The following is a 16,430-nucleotide window of genomic DNA, read 5'->3' on the forward strand; positions in this document are numbered from 1 at the left end:
TGAGGTTTTCTCACTATCCCAGGAGCTTGTGGGCTCCGGTCCCACCTTGCCACCCCGTGCAATAAGTTAGCAGGCACATTTATTGGGGAGAAATCTCAGCCTGTCCCTCACCCTCATCCACTTTCCCACCTCCTCCCTCCGTTTTCCACCCCGGTGCATTCAAAACGCATCCCCAGAGCAAGAGAAAGGGCCAAGGGGTGGATTTCACACCCTGTGCCAGGAGCAGACGGTGCTGAGCATCGCGGGTTATCCCGGGTCGCGATTCCACAAGAGCACCGTCAATTTTTTGGGATGATGCTGGGAAGTCCTGCTGAGATTTAAGATCTCGCAGTGAGGAGGATGCTGCCAGTGCCTGGCGATAGATAACGGGAAGGAATTTGCCTCCAGGCAGATAAAATCTGGCCAAACACATCCCGGTTCCGAAACCCTTTGCCGAACTGGGTGGCCGGTGTTGCTCCAGCTTCCCCTGAGCTCAAATAGGGGGATGCGGTGGCTTTTGGTCCCCAGGGACGAGGACGCTCCTCTTTTCAGCACTGGGAAGTTCGAAGCATCGCTCCCCATCCTCGCTGGGTGCACCGACCGCCTCCGGGGAGGCAAAGCCCCGTCAGCCCGGCAAAAGTGACGTGCGGACATGGGTTTTTGGGTGGAAAAGCAGCTGCAGGAGCATCATTCTTGCGGCTTGTTAATGTTAATATTATCCTGCACAGCGCATACCCCACGCATGACAAATCAGCAGGGGTTGGGAACCTCTGGGTTAGTGAAACCAAGACTTGTCACCAAGCCAAGACTCCAAAATGTGCTTTTTGGGCTCCCAAGGACAGCTGCGTGTTCAGAGCGATGCGGTTGCTGTCGCGTTTCCGTGCGGTCCCTCTCCACAAAGGTTATCCCGACTCCTCCTCGAGCCGAACAAACTGCAGGATATAAACAGCATTTGCGATATGAATCAAGCAAAGGATGCTCGGAGCCCTCCACAGTGGCTTGTCACCAAAAAAGAGGGGAAAAACCCAAAAAGGGCTGTGTAGAAATGCTTATAAGCTGTTGCGGCTTTGCAACCCAGTGTGGTCTTTCGGATTTGCTTTTCAAGCCTTATTTCCCAAAGTTCTCAGCCATTTCTTGGGCCAAGATTTAGCTGAGGAGGTGGATGTAGGGGCAGCGTTCGTCCTCCCCCTGCACACATCCTTGGGGGGTTTAAGTGCTTGTGTTGCTGGACCAGGGCAGCCCAAGAGCGTTTCAAGAAGGATTTTTGCTCCGTGGCGTTCGGAGCTGTAAGAGATGAACTGAGCGTGGTTTCATTCAGTGCAGGAGAGGCCAAAAATGCCGGCGTTTCCATTGCTGCCTGATTTATCGAGTGGAAATAACTGGGCTGGAGCATCATCCTCTTCCTCACGGACCATGGAGATGCAATGCTCCAGCACTTGGGCAGCAGAGAAAATCAGGTACAGCCGCATCCCTCTTCCTAAAATACGCAGAATTAATAACAATTCATTCTCCCCAAGCAGCTTCACACCAGGATCCTTCATCCCCATCCTCCGCTAGCAGGAATGAACCCAAACCCAAACCTCTGCATTTCATTTATTCCCTTAGGAAAAGCAAGTAGAAACTGTTACCCTCGTGCATTGGGGAAACTGAGGCACAAGCAGGGCCACGTTGCTGATAGCAGGGAAGGTTTTGGGCAGAATACCCACAGAAATGGATTTTAAACCTCAGCAGGTTCACTCCGGGCAGTTTGGGGACGCCCAAGCCCAGGATGGTCCCCGCTCTGTTTGTCCTTCCTCCGGCTCCAAAGTGGCCCAATCCCAAAGAATTTGGGATTAAATAGGATCTTGCTTATTTATTTGTGATTCTACGTAGCCCAGTTGGGATAATGTTGAAGGATTGGGGGGTCCCAGCATGAGCAGTGATGTGACCCCCCTGGGGTGACAGGGACAGGCAGGGATGCCCTGGCAGGACACATGGGATGATCAGAGCTGGGTTGGGGGGAGGCAGCTCCCCACACCCAAATCCAAACCCCACACCCCAAATCTGAGCCCCAGAAGCTCCTCCCACTCCCCAAGACACCCCCATGGCCTCATGTCCTCCCTGTCACACGGGTCCCCAATATGGGGCCACCTTGTCCTCTGTTTTTCACCCAAGTCTGGCTCCGGGCAGCCCCGCGGGACCTGGCACAGCACAGCGCAGGCAGATGGGGAAGGACACGTTTCCACTAATCTGCCCCAATCTGGATTATTTTTCCAAATAAACCCGGTTTTGCAGCTGTTTTAAACAAGTTTTGGGCATGTTGGGGACAGGTGGGGTTCTGGGGGTGAGGGAGAAGCTGGTAGGGCTAGAGGCGATGGAGGGGACAATGTGGCTGCTGGGTGTCCCCATGTCACCAGGGCCCCGTTGATGCTTGGAAAGTGGGGAGCAGAGCAGTTTAGAGGGGATTTTGGCAGCATTACGCCCAAGTTGCAGGGCTGGGATCATCCCATGGTGCTTGTCATGGCTTTGCTGAAGTTAACCCCTACCAAAAGCCGCCGAGAAACAATTTATGTTGAGGGACCGATGTCAACCCCAAAGCCCATCCCTCCCAACCCCATCTCCCACCTGAAGCAGAGCTGGGATCTTCTGGAGCTCGTGTTGAGGTAACATGGCACAGAAACAGTTTCTGGCCACGGAGACAATCACAGAAGCATTTGGGTTGGAAAAGTCCCTCAAGATCATCGAGTCCAACCGTTCCCCACCCCTGGCACTGCCCCATGTCCTGAGAACCTCATGTCCGTCTGTCCAGCCCTCCAGGGATGGTGACTCCAGCACTGCCCTGGGCAGCCTGTTCCAATGCCCCACAGCCCTTTGGGGAAGAAATTGTTCCCCAGGTCCAACCTCAACCTCCCCTGGCGCAACTTGAGGCCGTTTCCTCTGCTCCTGGCGCTTGTTCCTGTGGAGCAGAGCCCGACCCCCCCGGCTCCAAGCTCCTTTCAGGCAGTTCAGAGATCAGAAGGTCTCCTCTCAGCTCCTGTTCTCCAGCTGAAACCCCCAGCTCCCTCAGCCGCTCCCATCACACTTGTGCTCCAGCCCCTCACCAGCTCCGTTCCCTTCTCTCCACTCGCTCCAGCACCTCAAGGCCTTTCTTGGCATGAAGGGCCCAAAACCGCCCCCAGGATTCGCGGTTTGACCTCCCCAGTGTCACTGCTGGACACAATGCTCTTATGTCCAGGATGATTCATGACAACCAGTTTCTGGGGACGTGGGGGTACCTCAGAGAGCCAGGGTGAGCAGGATCAATGAGGGCAGATCAGTTTTGGTCCCTCATCCTGCAGAAGGATGCACCAGCCAACCCCGCAGAGCTCCTCCACTCTCCCAGCACGTTTCCCAAGCACTCGCCAGCCTGACATTTACAAATACCTATTTTTAGATGATCTTCATCACTTCTAATTGTTCAGGCTCCTCAGAGGACACATCTTCAGCTTGGACGGAGACAAAACCAGTCCCCTCCCTGCAGGTCCTTCCCCCTCCCATGGTTTGCACTGCTGTGACTGGTCCCAGCAATGCTCCCAGCTCCATTCCCTCCCCATCGTGGTACAATTTGCACACACCTTCCTGCTTCAGATGAAGTCTCTGGACAGGACCTTTCTGTGAAGTCCTTTTAGGGAGGTTTCTATCTTCTTCACAAAGAGGAGCCACGATCATCTCTGTAACATGCAAGTGGAGAGAACCTGTGCTCCAAACCCATGGAGATGCTGTTCTGCATGGGCAGGATGAGCCCCCAAACCCATGGAGATGCTCCTCTGCAAGGGCAGGATGAGCCCCAAACCCCTAGGGATGCTTCTCTCCATGGGCAGGATGAGCCTCCAAAGCCATGGAGATGCTGTTCTTCATAGGCACCATGGACCCCTGAGCTCCCAGCCCATAGAGATGCTGCTCTGCATGGGCAGGATGAGCCCCCAAAGCCATGGAGATGCTGTTCTGCATGGGCAGGATTAGCCCCCAAACCCATGGAGATGCTGTTCTGCATGGGCAGGATTAGCCCCCAAACCTATGGAGATGCTGTTCTGCATGGGCAGGATTAGCCCCCAAACCCATGGAGATGCTGTTCTGCATGGGCAGGATGAGCCACAAACCCCTAGGGATGCTCCTCTCCATGGGCAGGATGAGCCTCCACAGTAAAGGAGATGCTGTTCTTCATAGGCACCATGGACCCCTGAGCTCCCAGCCCATGGAGATGCTGCTCTGCATGGGCAGGATGAGCCCCCAAAGCCATGGAGATGCTGTTCTGCATGGGCAGGATGAGCCCCCAAAGCCATGGAGATGCTGTTCTTCATGAGCATAATGGACCCTTGAGCTCCCAACCCATGGAGATGCTGCTCTGCATGGACAGGATGGACCCCTTTCCATCCCCACGGGACACATTTCCAGAGCAGAAGAGCACCCTGAAGGCTGGGGGGAGCCAAGGGTGCAGCCACGATCTGAGGCATTCACCTCCTGCTCTGTCCCTCTTGGCTTGGCAGGAGGAAGAACTGGCCAGGCTGTCCACATCTACCACAGCAGTGACACCGAGGGGTCAGCATCGCTGTCACCTCCTTGCCAAGGACCCTGTGTCCCACTGGCTGGTGCCCCACCAGCAAGGTCCATCACCCATGGACCAGAGCTGGGGGATGTGGGATGAATTTGGCTGTAGCGCTGGGTTTTTGGGTGGTGGTTTCTCCTGTGCTCTGTGCCTCAGTTTCCCTTTTGGGTAGCAAAACAGTTGAGGGCCTCCCCTTGACGCCAAGGAACAGTTTTGGGAGCTGCTGGCCTTACTCCAAGGCCTTTGAAGGAGCTCCAGGTGGGCCAGTGTGCTCCATACACACAAAAATAACTCGTTAGTGATGAGAGGAAGAAACCCTCATCTCTTCTTGCTGCTGACGTGGTCCCCACGAGCACCTGGGGCACCAGCCGTGTCCTCCCATGGCAAGATGGACCCAACTAACAGGACTAAACCATGAGCCACGGGCTCCAGAGATGATTCGAGAACCCCCAGAGAGCTGAACCCAAGAGACAGGCCACATGGGCTGGGCTTGGCATGTTGGTAATTAGTTTAGTTCTTAAATTAACATTTACATTGACAAGACCGGAATGTGAAGCCAGACACCCGCACCTGCCAGGACTCACCAGTCTCTGGTGACTGCCCCCGGGTCCTGGTGCTTGGCCAGGATGGATGCTGGGACCTCCATTGTGACACTCTCATCCCCCAAACAGCTCCCACGTGCCCTGTGGTGGCTCCTGGAAGAGATGTCCCCATTTCACAGGGACAAGGACAGCAAAACCCTGTCCTGGGGTCCTGAAGCACAAACTGCTGCTCTGCCCCCCAGTCCCAAACCCCAGGGGTGGCCCAGCCTGTCCCTTGCTTGTCCCCACAACTGCAGCACCCACTGGGGTTCTGTCCCTCTGCACGGGCTCATGGTGACATCCAGCGCCAGCTCTTGCAATTACAGAGCGGTGGAGCCCGTGGAGGCTCAGCCATCACTGACCTGTCCCTTCCGGTCCCCACCCGGCTGTGTTAGGGGGTGACACTGCTGCTCCCCTTGTCCCCAGCCCAAATAAATCCCTCTACCTCTACATCCTGTGGCTATTTTCTCATTTAAAAAGCTGATTCGGGGGTAGCGTTCAGTCTCTCCATCTGTTGCGTTGTCACCGCAGCACGGGATAAAATTGGGAGTGAATTCTGGCGAGCTGGCAGGAGAGCGGCCCCGATGCTGAGCAGGGGGGCTCTGCAGCCTTAGCAAGGAGAAAAAGTAAAAATAAATTAAAACATCCTAATTAACATGCAGATGCCCCTGGGATGAAGCCCACAGCCATCACCGAGGGATGCGGGAACCCTCCTGGACTCACTGCTGTGCTCTGAGGAACCATTGATATCAACCTCTGTGATGCTTTAAATTTGCTTTAAAACATTAAAGCCGAGCTGGGGTCTCAGAACCAGAACCCCAAAAAATCCCCAGCACGGGAAGGGGGGGAGCAGTGAAGGATGATCCCTCGTCTTCATCAGCTTCCCTGGTCGGATTTTTATGGAGCTGAAACCTCTTTTTGGGGGGTGAATTCCACCCCTTTGGGTGAATCTCTCCCCTGCAGTGCCCACCCTGGATGGTGGCTGCTTCTCTCCCCTGGTCCCCTTGTCCCCAACCTTCACCAGCTCCTTTCTAGGCTGTTGCTTTTCCCGAAGTGATTTCATCCCTGAAACACCAAATTCTCCTCAAATTTGGCTTGTTCTACAGCCCCAAACATCCAACTCTTCCCACCTGGTGGCATCAGCGGTGACTTGGGGTCACAACCTTGGTGCTCTGCCCTGGGCCAACTTCAGTGTCAAGACTCTCGGAAACGATGTCACCATTTGACAGGCTGGATCTCATGTAGCATCATCATCATCTTCAGGAAACGCTGTTGTTCCGAGGGTTTTAGGTGTCTGAGAAACCCATGGTCAATATTCCTCCTACACCAAGTCAGGAACAATTGTGTCCCAGCTCAGTTTTTGAGGCAACAGCGTTTGAACAAAGACCAAAGAAACACGAAGGGTTGCTACTACGAAGAGAATATTTTATTAGTTCTAACACTTCATTCAGCTAAATCCACGTAGCAATACACACAGAAATACTTCCGAAAAGTGCAAATTCTCACTCTGTATTTGTAATATGCCCGAGTTTTACAGAACAACCACTGGGTGAACAGGAGAACAGATCCAGAACTCGCCAGGATTCCAGATGAGGAGAACAAAGCAACTTCAGGTACTTCAATCACTTCGTGCAAAGTTTCTCTGGAGCACACAAAGGGTGGAGAAGGATGGAAAACGTTCTGGGTATCAAGCTGGACTTGAACCATCCAGATGTCACCACGCAAAGAGTCCCCCCCTGCATCTTACTTGTGGAGAAAATGTGGCAAAAAAAGGGGGGGAAGACAAAATGAAGCGGTAACAATCATAGTGTTAGAATTAAAGACAATATCCAAGGGCTTTTTGTAGCAGAACACACGTTCCGCCCTGCTCCGAACACCAGAAACCATCGTCCCACCTGGCGGCTCCTCTGAGTGTCCCACAACGCGCTCCCTTTAATAAAACAGGAGCTGAAATCCTGAAGCCAAGGAGGGGACAGGAAGTGCTGAGTACCCATAAATCAGGGAATACCACTGGAAATGTCAACATCCTCCAACTAAGGATACAGCAACAGGCTTGAAATCAGGTGCAAATTGGGGTGGAGGAGCCCCGGGCAGTGTGTGCTGGGTGTTGTAACTCACCTCAACGTCTGCATAGAAATACATTGAATTTGAATTCTTCATTTAGGCTGTGGGTGACACAAAGAAGCATCTCCCCTGCTTAAATCAAATAGTAGTTAAAATGAAGGAAATTGGGAGATGTACTCAGGGCAGATCCCACTTCTCCTTACAAAGGTCCCATCCTAGGCTGGAGGAAACACGAGTTTACCACATATCCGAGAGGGATGGAGATGAAACCTCTCACATCGAAAAGGGAAAAGCCAAAAACACCAAGCTCTCCTCATTTTATCAAACGCTAAAACCAAATCACTGGCTGGCTAATTAAGAGTTTAAGCCAATGACTTGCTGTAGACCAACCTCTGAAAAGGTGTATTGGAACTGGAAGCGCCTATTAAACAAATCCGCAGCGGGTTTTGATCTGGTATCTGCTTCCTACTCGGGTCTGCAAAGCTTTTGTTCTTATCTGAAAAGTACTAAAGAGCAGCTGACAACTGAAAAAAAAGGTTGTGCACAAGCCCAACAAACTCTAAACACAACGTATAACAAAGTTCCAGGGCAATGAAAACCAAAGAATCGGAGTCCTTCACAGTAACAGAAGTCAGGGAAGCGAGATGGGAGGGAGGAGATAAAGAGTTCCAGAAATGGAACAGTATAAATATATCAAACGGTTCCAATACGATAAGAAAACAATGGTAGGAGCGCTTTAAAAACAGCAATAAAATACCTTAAAATACATTCAACACGTTGTGCCTGTTGCTGTCGTTCCAAAAGCGTCGCTCCGCCTAGAACTTACTGCTCAAATCTATCGACGAGAAGAATCCCAAATACTTAAACCCTGTGTTTTTAATTAAAGATATCGAACAGTTCCCGATGTCTACGGACGGCGATTGAGAACGTTAATCGTGATTTTCTTCCATCCTGCGTTTCTAACTCTTGCCTGCTGATATAAAGCAGATCTCGCTGGGAAATTGCGGGTTCCTGCTCTCTGTAGGAGCACAAAAATAACTCACAAGACGTCACTCCTAACGCTAACGGCTATGATATACACCACACGCTTTTTACAGTGTTCACCTTTGTTCAAACTTCTGTTCCGAGTCGCTCGTTCTCTTCTGAACGATTAAGAAAGCGATTTAAAAAGCAACAATCCCAAACGCCTAAAAAGCTTAAAGCTGCTGTCGGGGTGGAACAAACGGTGAAGCCTCTGTTGAATTCATGACGATTTGCACGTTTTTGTGAAACCGAAGACGAAGCGGCAGCCAGAAATGTCTTCACGCCTTCCGAGCGCTGTGCAATAACATGAGGATACTCTAAGCGTAAATGCTTTCGGCTTCTTTTCCTCGCTGCGTCAGTAAAACGTACAATGGATAACAAACAAGCTTTTTGGCGTTAGGTGCGTTTCACTCGGTTGCGGAACCATTGGGTAAGACCTTCTCTCCAAATAGAAAATAAATAAATACGGGCGGTAAAGGCGAATTTGTGCAACACACGGAGCTTCTGCAGGACACGTACATTCATATACAGCAAAAATACCTCTCCGCGGTTCTAGTGCAAAGCTGCTGTCAGCATGAAATACCCGATATCCGCGCGGCCACAGAAACCTCGCTGCTCTCTGAAACCATCGAGATGCGACACGTACAAACAAAACGCGCGGCGCCATCCCACGGCATCAAGCTGCAAGGGTGGAATAAGGACAAATGTATTTAACAATAGCAGCAAAACAACGGCTTGAATTTAACCTTCGATACAGAGGTTAAATGTTCATTTTTATCTATTTATGTAATTACCGCAAAGTGATAGCGGGAGGTGCCCGGAACATCATTGACTTTATTCTGAAGGCGTATATTAGAAATTTAGTAGCGACTATTACTCTCAGTTTATCACTTTCTGCTCAAGCACAGGGAGGAAACAGCTAATGGGAAATGGTTAATAATTTGCCCTAAAAGGTAATGAATAACAGCATCTGCAAACTGCTGTTCTAACAAATCAGTTTGTAAGATGTGACTACAAAATTAATCATGATTTAATGACAAGGAAAATCAAATCAAGGATGTCAGTGTCTCACCTCCAATTTCTTCCTTTTTTTTAATATACAGCATGAATCCAAGCCAACAAAACCAAAATAGTCCCTTTAAAGATGGGGGACAGCGGGACAAAAAATGGTTACAAGGCCTATAGGAGTTAAAATGGGCCATTTAACTGAGGAATAAGGATGTTTTTCCTCCTTTGGAAGCCTCAGAAATGCACAACGGAATTCAAAGCATGGACCCGCGTGTGTTGCCGCTATTGTTTCACCGTCAAGTCAATACTTGAAGATACGCACAGGAAAGACGCAAGCACCAAGAGCACCTTGACCAACAGAAGATACTTAAATAGCTGGAAATGCCAAGCGCCAAGCTCCACTTCAGCATCACTTTGGAAATTAAGACCTGTAACGATGATACCAACACTCACGCACACAGCTAGGAAGAAGCAGGCTTTTTTTCGTCAGTTTGGAGCGATCGTTTCCTTCAAACGCTGCCCAAATTTCCAACGTTTTCACACAAAAGGTATTGATACCTGAAACGAGCTTAAGACAAGATCTCCTTGTTAAGATCACCTGTCTTAAACGGCAGTTCATTAGCATTGGTGCGGGTTAATTTGGTCAAAAGGACAGGAAATTGTAACAATAAATATAATTTAATATTAATATAATAATAAATCCTGTTCTTTTCTCTCATGTCCTCTCCTTACCCCAATTTTCTAGCCCAGACTTTGGTGAAAAGCCTGACAAAAGAATGCTTCTTCTTTAGAGAATACAACTGGAGCTGTTTGTTTAACACACATACACACATGTATTAAACTGAATTCTGTTCTTGGTTCCTCGGTTTCAGACGTCGCGGGGCCGGCGGTCGCTCCTTCGAACAGAAGTGATGGGAGATCTAAGCAGAGCGCCAGATCAGTCCGTTCTTATCCGGCTCCAGAAAATTCACAATCAAAGATTGAATAAGCTGCTGAAGTTCTTCTTCCAGCACGGTTCTGTCACTAGAAAGAGAATAATATCACGTCAGGGGGTTGATAAATGCCAAGAATCTATTTAAAAATAAAATAAAACCAAGATCTGATGGTGATGGAGTAGCTCTATGTTGCCTACCAGCATCAGAATGTCAGGGGTTGGAAGGGACCTGGAAAGCTCATCCAGTGCAATCCCCCCATGGAGCAGGAACACCCAGCTGAGGTTCCACAGGAAGGTGTCCAGGCGGGTTTGAATGTCTGCAGAGAAGGAGACTCCACAACCTCCCTGGGCAGCCTGGGCCAGGCTCTGACACCCTCACCAGGAACAAGTTTCTTCTCAAATTTAAATGGAAACTCCTGTGTTCCAATTTGAAGCCATTACCCCTTGTCCTATTATTGGTTGTCACCAAGAAAAGCCTGGCTCCATCCTCCTGACACTCCCCCTTTCCATATTGATCCCCAGGAATGAGGTCACCCCTCAGTCTCCTCTTCTCCAGCTCCAGAGCCCCAGCTCCCTCAGCCTTTCCTCACACGGGAGATGCTCCACTCCCTTCAGCATCTTGGTGGCTGCGCTGGACTCTCTCCAGCAGTTCCCTGTCCTTCTGGAACTGAGGGGCCACAACTGGACACAATATTCCAGGGGTGGTCTCCCCAGGGCAGAGCAGAGGGGCAGGAGAACCTCTCTGACCTACTGACCACCCCCTTCTAACCCACCCCAGGTACCATTGGCCTTCCTGGCCACAAGGGCCCAGTGCTGGCTCATGCTCACCCTGCTGGCCCCAGGACCCCCAGCTCCCTTTCCCCTACACTGCTCTCCAACAGCTCCTTCCCAACTTACACTGGAACCTGGGGTTGTTCCTGCCCAGATCCAAGACTCTACACTTGCCCTTGTTCTAGTTCATTCCATTTCTCCCCGCCCAACTCTCCAGCCTGTCCAGGTCTCTGATGGCAGCACAGCCTCTGGCGTGTCAGCCACTCCTCCCAGCTTGGTGTCCCCAGCAAACTTGCTGACAGTCACTCTGTTCCCTCATCCAAGTCATTGATGAATATATTGAATAATCCCGGCCCCAGCACTGCCCCCTGAGGCTCTGCACTGGATCCAGGCCTCAACTGGACTCTGCCCCATTGCCCACGACTCTCTGGCTTCTTCCCTTCAGCCAGTTCCCAGTCCACCTCACTACCCGCTCATCCAGACCGCACTCCCTCAGTTCAGCTGTGAGGATGCTGTGGGACACTCTGTCAAATCCCTTACTCAAATCAAGGTAGTCCATGGCTCCATCCATTTGCTTTAACAAGCTACTTCTTGGTAGTAACTATCACAATTTTAACTTAACTTTATTAAAAAAAGAACGGCCACAAGAGGGCTCTGCGCTCCAGGGGGACACAAGAACTAAGGACTGCAAAACCAGCGCAGGACTGGTCAGACACAGGCTGTAAATTGATTAAAAAGTCAGAATGAGCTTCTAATAGCAAATGTCGATAGCCCATATTTTTCTCTCCATGGCGTTTGGTATCTGATTGTATTTTGACTAATGTGCAATTTAGGGGGACTGAGTAATCAGGCAAAGTGCCACGGCTCACAAAGGGACACTGTAACATACCGATCCTTTCCTTATTTAAACACGCAGCCATTTATTCGAGTAAAAAGGCAACATCCACACGCACAAACACTAAGATATTGCAGCACTCCTCTAAAAATCCATAATCCCTCTCCTACCCCCAGTGTCTCACTGGAGGGAGAGGAACTCAGGCTGTTTGTAAAGGAGAACATACAAACCAGACTTCTTGACATTTGCTGTGTTCATTTGTGGAACTGGCAATAACGAATGTATCGCTGCTCTTCAGGTCACCACCTCCTTTTAATGAAAATACCTAAAAACGCTCCCATAAAACTGAGTTTCCTGATGCTCAGCTTTTAAGAATAATCAATAAACAGCAACTCATAAAAATATTCGCAAAGCTATCACAGAGAAGAGTGTCTTTTGAGGTTTCTACAGACCATTTAATGCCTCGAACCAGGGAAGCTTGAAAGCTTTTCAATTTTCTGTTCCAGATAATAATTGTTGTTAATCATAGGTATTACTAAAACTCAAGGTCGATGTATCTTTCTGAAGCCCAAATGAAGCATCAAAGCATCTGGCCTTGACTTGTGTTAAAATTAGGTTAAGGGCAATTTTTCTAGCATTTATTTCTTCCTCGTTGGTGCAGCTGTTTGGCTCCGCTGTATCTTTCATTTTCTTCAGCGTCTACACCAAATGGTACCTTGGCCACTCTCGGGTTTATGGAAGCATAGAATCATCTTGGGTGGAAAAGACCCTCAGGATCATCAAGTCCAGCCCTAACCTAACTCTGGCACTAACCCATGTCCTCAGAACCTCATGTCCGTCTGTCCAGCTCTCCAGGGCTGGTGACTCCAGCACTGCCCTGGGCAGCCTGTTCCAATGCCCCACAGCCCTTTGGGGAAGACATTGTTCCCACATCCAACCTCAACCTCCCCTGGCGCAACTTGAGGCCGTTTCCTCTGCTCCTGGTGCTTGTTCCTGGGGAGCAGAGCCCGGCCCCCCTAGCTCCCAGCTCCTTACAGGCAGTTCAGAGATCAGAAGGTCTCCCCTCAGCTCCTGTTCTCCAGCTGAACCCCCCAGGTCCCTCAGCCGCTCCCATCACACTTGTGCTCCAGCCCCTCACCAGCTCCGTTCCCTTCTCTCCACTTGCTCCAGCACCTCAAGGCCTTTCTTGGTGGCAGAGACCCAAAACTGCCCCCAGGATCGGCGGTTTGGCCTCCCCAAGTCCCAGCACAGGGACGGTCACTGCCCTGGGCCTGCTGGCCACACCAGTGTTGGTCCCAGCCAGGATGCTGGTGGCCTCTTGGCCACCTGGGCACACGCTGGCTCATGTTCAGCCACTGGCACCAACACCCCCAGCTCCTTTTCCGCCGGGCACTTTCCAGTCACTCTTCCCCGAGCCTGTAGCGCTGCCTGGGGTTGCTGTGACCCCAGTGCAGGACCCGCACTTGGCCTTGGTGAACCTCAGACAATTGGCCTCAGCCCATCGACCCAGCCGGGCCAGACCCCTCTGTATGGCCTTCCCACCCTCCAGCACATCAACACTTCACCCAGCTTCCTGTCATCTGCAAACTCACTGAGGGTGCACTCGATCCCTTTATTCAGATCAGTGATTAAGAGATTAAACAGAAATGGCCCCAACACGGAGCTCTGGGGACACCACTCCTGACCGGCCAACAACTGCATTTGGCTCCGTTCACCACAACTCTTCCATGCCCACGTAAACAAAGTGCTTTCATCTACCAGACAATCAGAAAGTTCTCTGACCAAATAAATACAAGTTCCTGGTAAGAGCTGCCACTCAGAAAAGTGGGGTGTAGAACTCCTACCACTTCTCTGACCTGCTGTTACCCCACAGTCAGTTCAGAACACTTTAAAAACATGATCCAAAGATTTCAATGGTGTAAATACATTCTATGCTTTTTTTTTTCCCCTTTTCAACTGGAAGAAGCTGAATCCAGGTGGCTGTCAGAAGGGGAGAGACCTCTAGTTGCTATCCAGAAACTCAGAGCAACACAGCAAATTCCCAAAAACAACAGGAATCCACCTGGGTTTAAGGATATTGGCACAACTTCATGACTTTGTAATTCCAAGAGAATAATCCCAGAATGTCAGGGACTGGAAGGGCCCTGGAAACCTCATGCAGTGCAATCCCCCCATGGAGCAGGAACACCCAGCTGAGGTTCCACAGGAAGGTGTCCAGGCGGGTTTGAATGTCTGCAGAGAAGGAGACTCCACAACCTCCCTGGGCAGCCTGGGCCAGGCTCTGACACCCTCACCAGGAACAAGTTTCTTCTCAAATTTAAGTGGAACCTCCTGTGTTCCAGTTTGAACCCATTACGCCTTGTACTACCATTGGTTATCAACGAGAAGAGCCTGGCTCCATCCTCCTGACACTCCCCCTTTCCACATTGATCCCCATGAATGAGTCCCCCCTCAGTCTCCTCTTCTCCAGCTCCAGAGCCCCAGCTCCCTCAGCCTTTCCTCACACGGGAGATGCTCCACTCCCTTCAGCATCTTGGTGGCTGCGCTGGACTCTCTCCAGCAGTTCCCTGTCCTTCTGGAACTGAGGGGCCACAACTGGACACAATAGTCCAGGGGTGGTCTCCCCAGGGCAGAGCAGAGGGGCAGGAGAACCTCTCTGACCTACTGACCACCCCCTTCTAACCCACCCCAGGTACCATTGGCCTTCCTGGCCACAAGGGCCCAGTGCTGGCTCATGCTCACCCTGCTGGCCCCAGGACCCCCAGGTCCCTTTCCCCTACACTGCTCTCCAACAGCTCCTTCCCCAATTTATACTGGAAGCTGGGGAATTAAGTTAATTAAAGAAGTCCTCTACAGTACCAGATGCTGAAAATTCATTTTGTCTTATTCACTGGAGAGGGGGGTCTCTTATGAGCAGGAATGTGCATTGCTGGCCAGTTTAACAGGCTGGAACAGTCAGCTGAGGCTCAGGTCTCCAAGAAGGTAGAAGAATCCTCCTCCACACAGGGAACAGACCTCAAATATCAATTTTTCAGCCCAAAAGCACAGACTTGCCACCAACCTCTGTTCGGGCAGCGCGCACATCTCCGCGTAGTACTTGATCTTTGGTTCTGTCCCGCTGGTCCGAAGGGTGGCGACGCAACCGTTTTGAAACGTAAAGGTGATCATCTGGCTGCTTTTACTCACTGGCAGCACCTGTAAAAACAATCATGTTTAGTTACAGACCACCCCAATGAACACAAATGTGGAGGGGTTTCTTATTTTTATTTTAATACAACATTCAGCACATAGAAAGCTAAAGAAATGTGCTGAAATCTGCTGCCTATCGCCTCAATCAGACTCAGTATTTCAGGATAATGGGATTGCCTCCCACTGCAATTCCAACACCTGGAAGCCCGATAGGCAGCTTAAGAACTGAAGAAGCCTCAAATTCTGTTGAATTTAAAAAGTTCAGTCATTGTTATATCAAAATAGTCACCACTACAGTGAAGTCGTTTTACACACAAGCAGTTTTCCTCCCAGTAAATGTTGTTGAGTGTTCTTAATATACGATGGTAATTACACTGGGATCTTAGCCGACAAAGAACATCTTTCTGCGCAGCTTTGGTCCATTTACCTTTTAATTTCTTCCAAAAGAGAACCCCTCCTGCAATAAAACTCTGTAACTCACCGATTTCTTATTCGGCTGGCTGCTGTCATAGCCAGTGGTAACATCTCGTACGTGTAAAATATTGTAAATCCCACAAAAGCTTGGGTAACACTGAGGGGTATCGAAGTTCCGAAGCTTCTCGAATATCCTTTTGATCGTAGGAGGATCGTAGCACAAGAAATACGAAGTCTTGGATATGTGATATCCATACCTGCAAGCAGATGAGCATTTTCAGGTAAAAGATTCAGAAGTTTTCTGTACATTTGGTATGTAAAGAAAGCCCCAGGTTGGAAAAGTAATAACAGAACCAGAATGCAGCTCTCACAGCTGTGGAAACAGATATTTATAGGGAAAGGTCTGGGCTCTGAAGCTGATTTCACAGCATTCCTCAGATCATCCTAAGCTATTTGTAAATTCAAGCAAAGGTTTCAGATCCAAAGAAATAAAAGCCAACCATTTGGTCAAGTGCAGCCTCGGCAGCCCTCTGTAAATTAATATACAGTATCATTCCTACACCACGGTGAAATATAAGTTGTTCTTCGCTGCATTCCACCTATTCCTCGTTCTACAGAGACCCTTCTCTGCATCGTGACCAGGAGATGAATCCATCTTTTATCATGATCCTTGACAGCTTTTTCATCCAGTTGTGCAGAATTGTTTCTGCTGCAGTTTGCTCGTGACACAGCGAACTCCCGAGTGCCACAAAGAGACAAACGCCCATCCGCGTTCGTGCTTCCTCGTTCCAGGTTCCGCAATTGGTCTTTCTGCTGGGTTGGCAAGAAAATCAATGGCGTCTATGGTTTGCTGTAATTGTGCTAATAATCCCATTAAAGCTGTGGAACTTCTCCCAATAAACTGGGCTTATCACAGTATGACTTTTCATTTGACATAAACATGTTCCTCGTTTTATTGCTGTTGAACACAGGCCGTTCCTTTAACCTCTGTTCTGTTACAAATCTCTGCCAGAATCCCAGAATCCCAGAATGTCAGGGGTTGGAAGGGTCCTGGAAAGCTCATCCAGT

General features: G+C 50.0%; 1 protein-coding gene across 1 annotated transcript in view; it reads right to left on the reverse strand.

Annotated features, from left to right (window-relative positions):
• Nucleotides 1-6,528: 6,528 nt before the first annotated feature.
• The window catches only part of PGM2L1 (phosphoglucomutase 2 like 1), a 50,559-nt gene continuing 40,657 nt past the window's right edge, over nucleotides 6,529-16,430 (reverse strand). Inside the window, exons 12-14 of the mRNA XM_065834073.2 lie at nucleotides 15,430-15,619; nucleotides 14,821-14,954; nucleotides 6,529-10,242 (exon numbers count right to left, since the gene is read on the reverse strand). Coding sequence (XP_065690145.2) covers nucleotides 10,140-10,242; nucleotides 14,821-14,954; nucleotides 15,430-15,619 — 427 coding nt within the window. The 3' untranslated portion in view covers nucleotides 6,529-10,139. The remainder of the gene's footprint in view (nucleotides 10,243-14,820; nucleotides 14,955-15,429; nucleotides 15,620-16,430) is intronic.

This window comes from Patagioenas fasciata, chromosome 1 (assembly GCF_037038585.1).
Source record: "Patagioenas fasciata isolate bPatFas1 chromosome 1, bPatFas1.hap1, whole genome shotgun sequence".
Lineage (NCBI taxonomy): Eukaryota > Metazoa > Chordata > Aves > Columbiformes > Columbidae > Patagioenas > Patagioenas fasciata.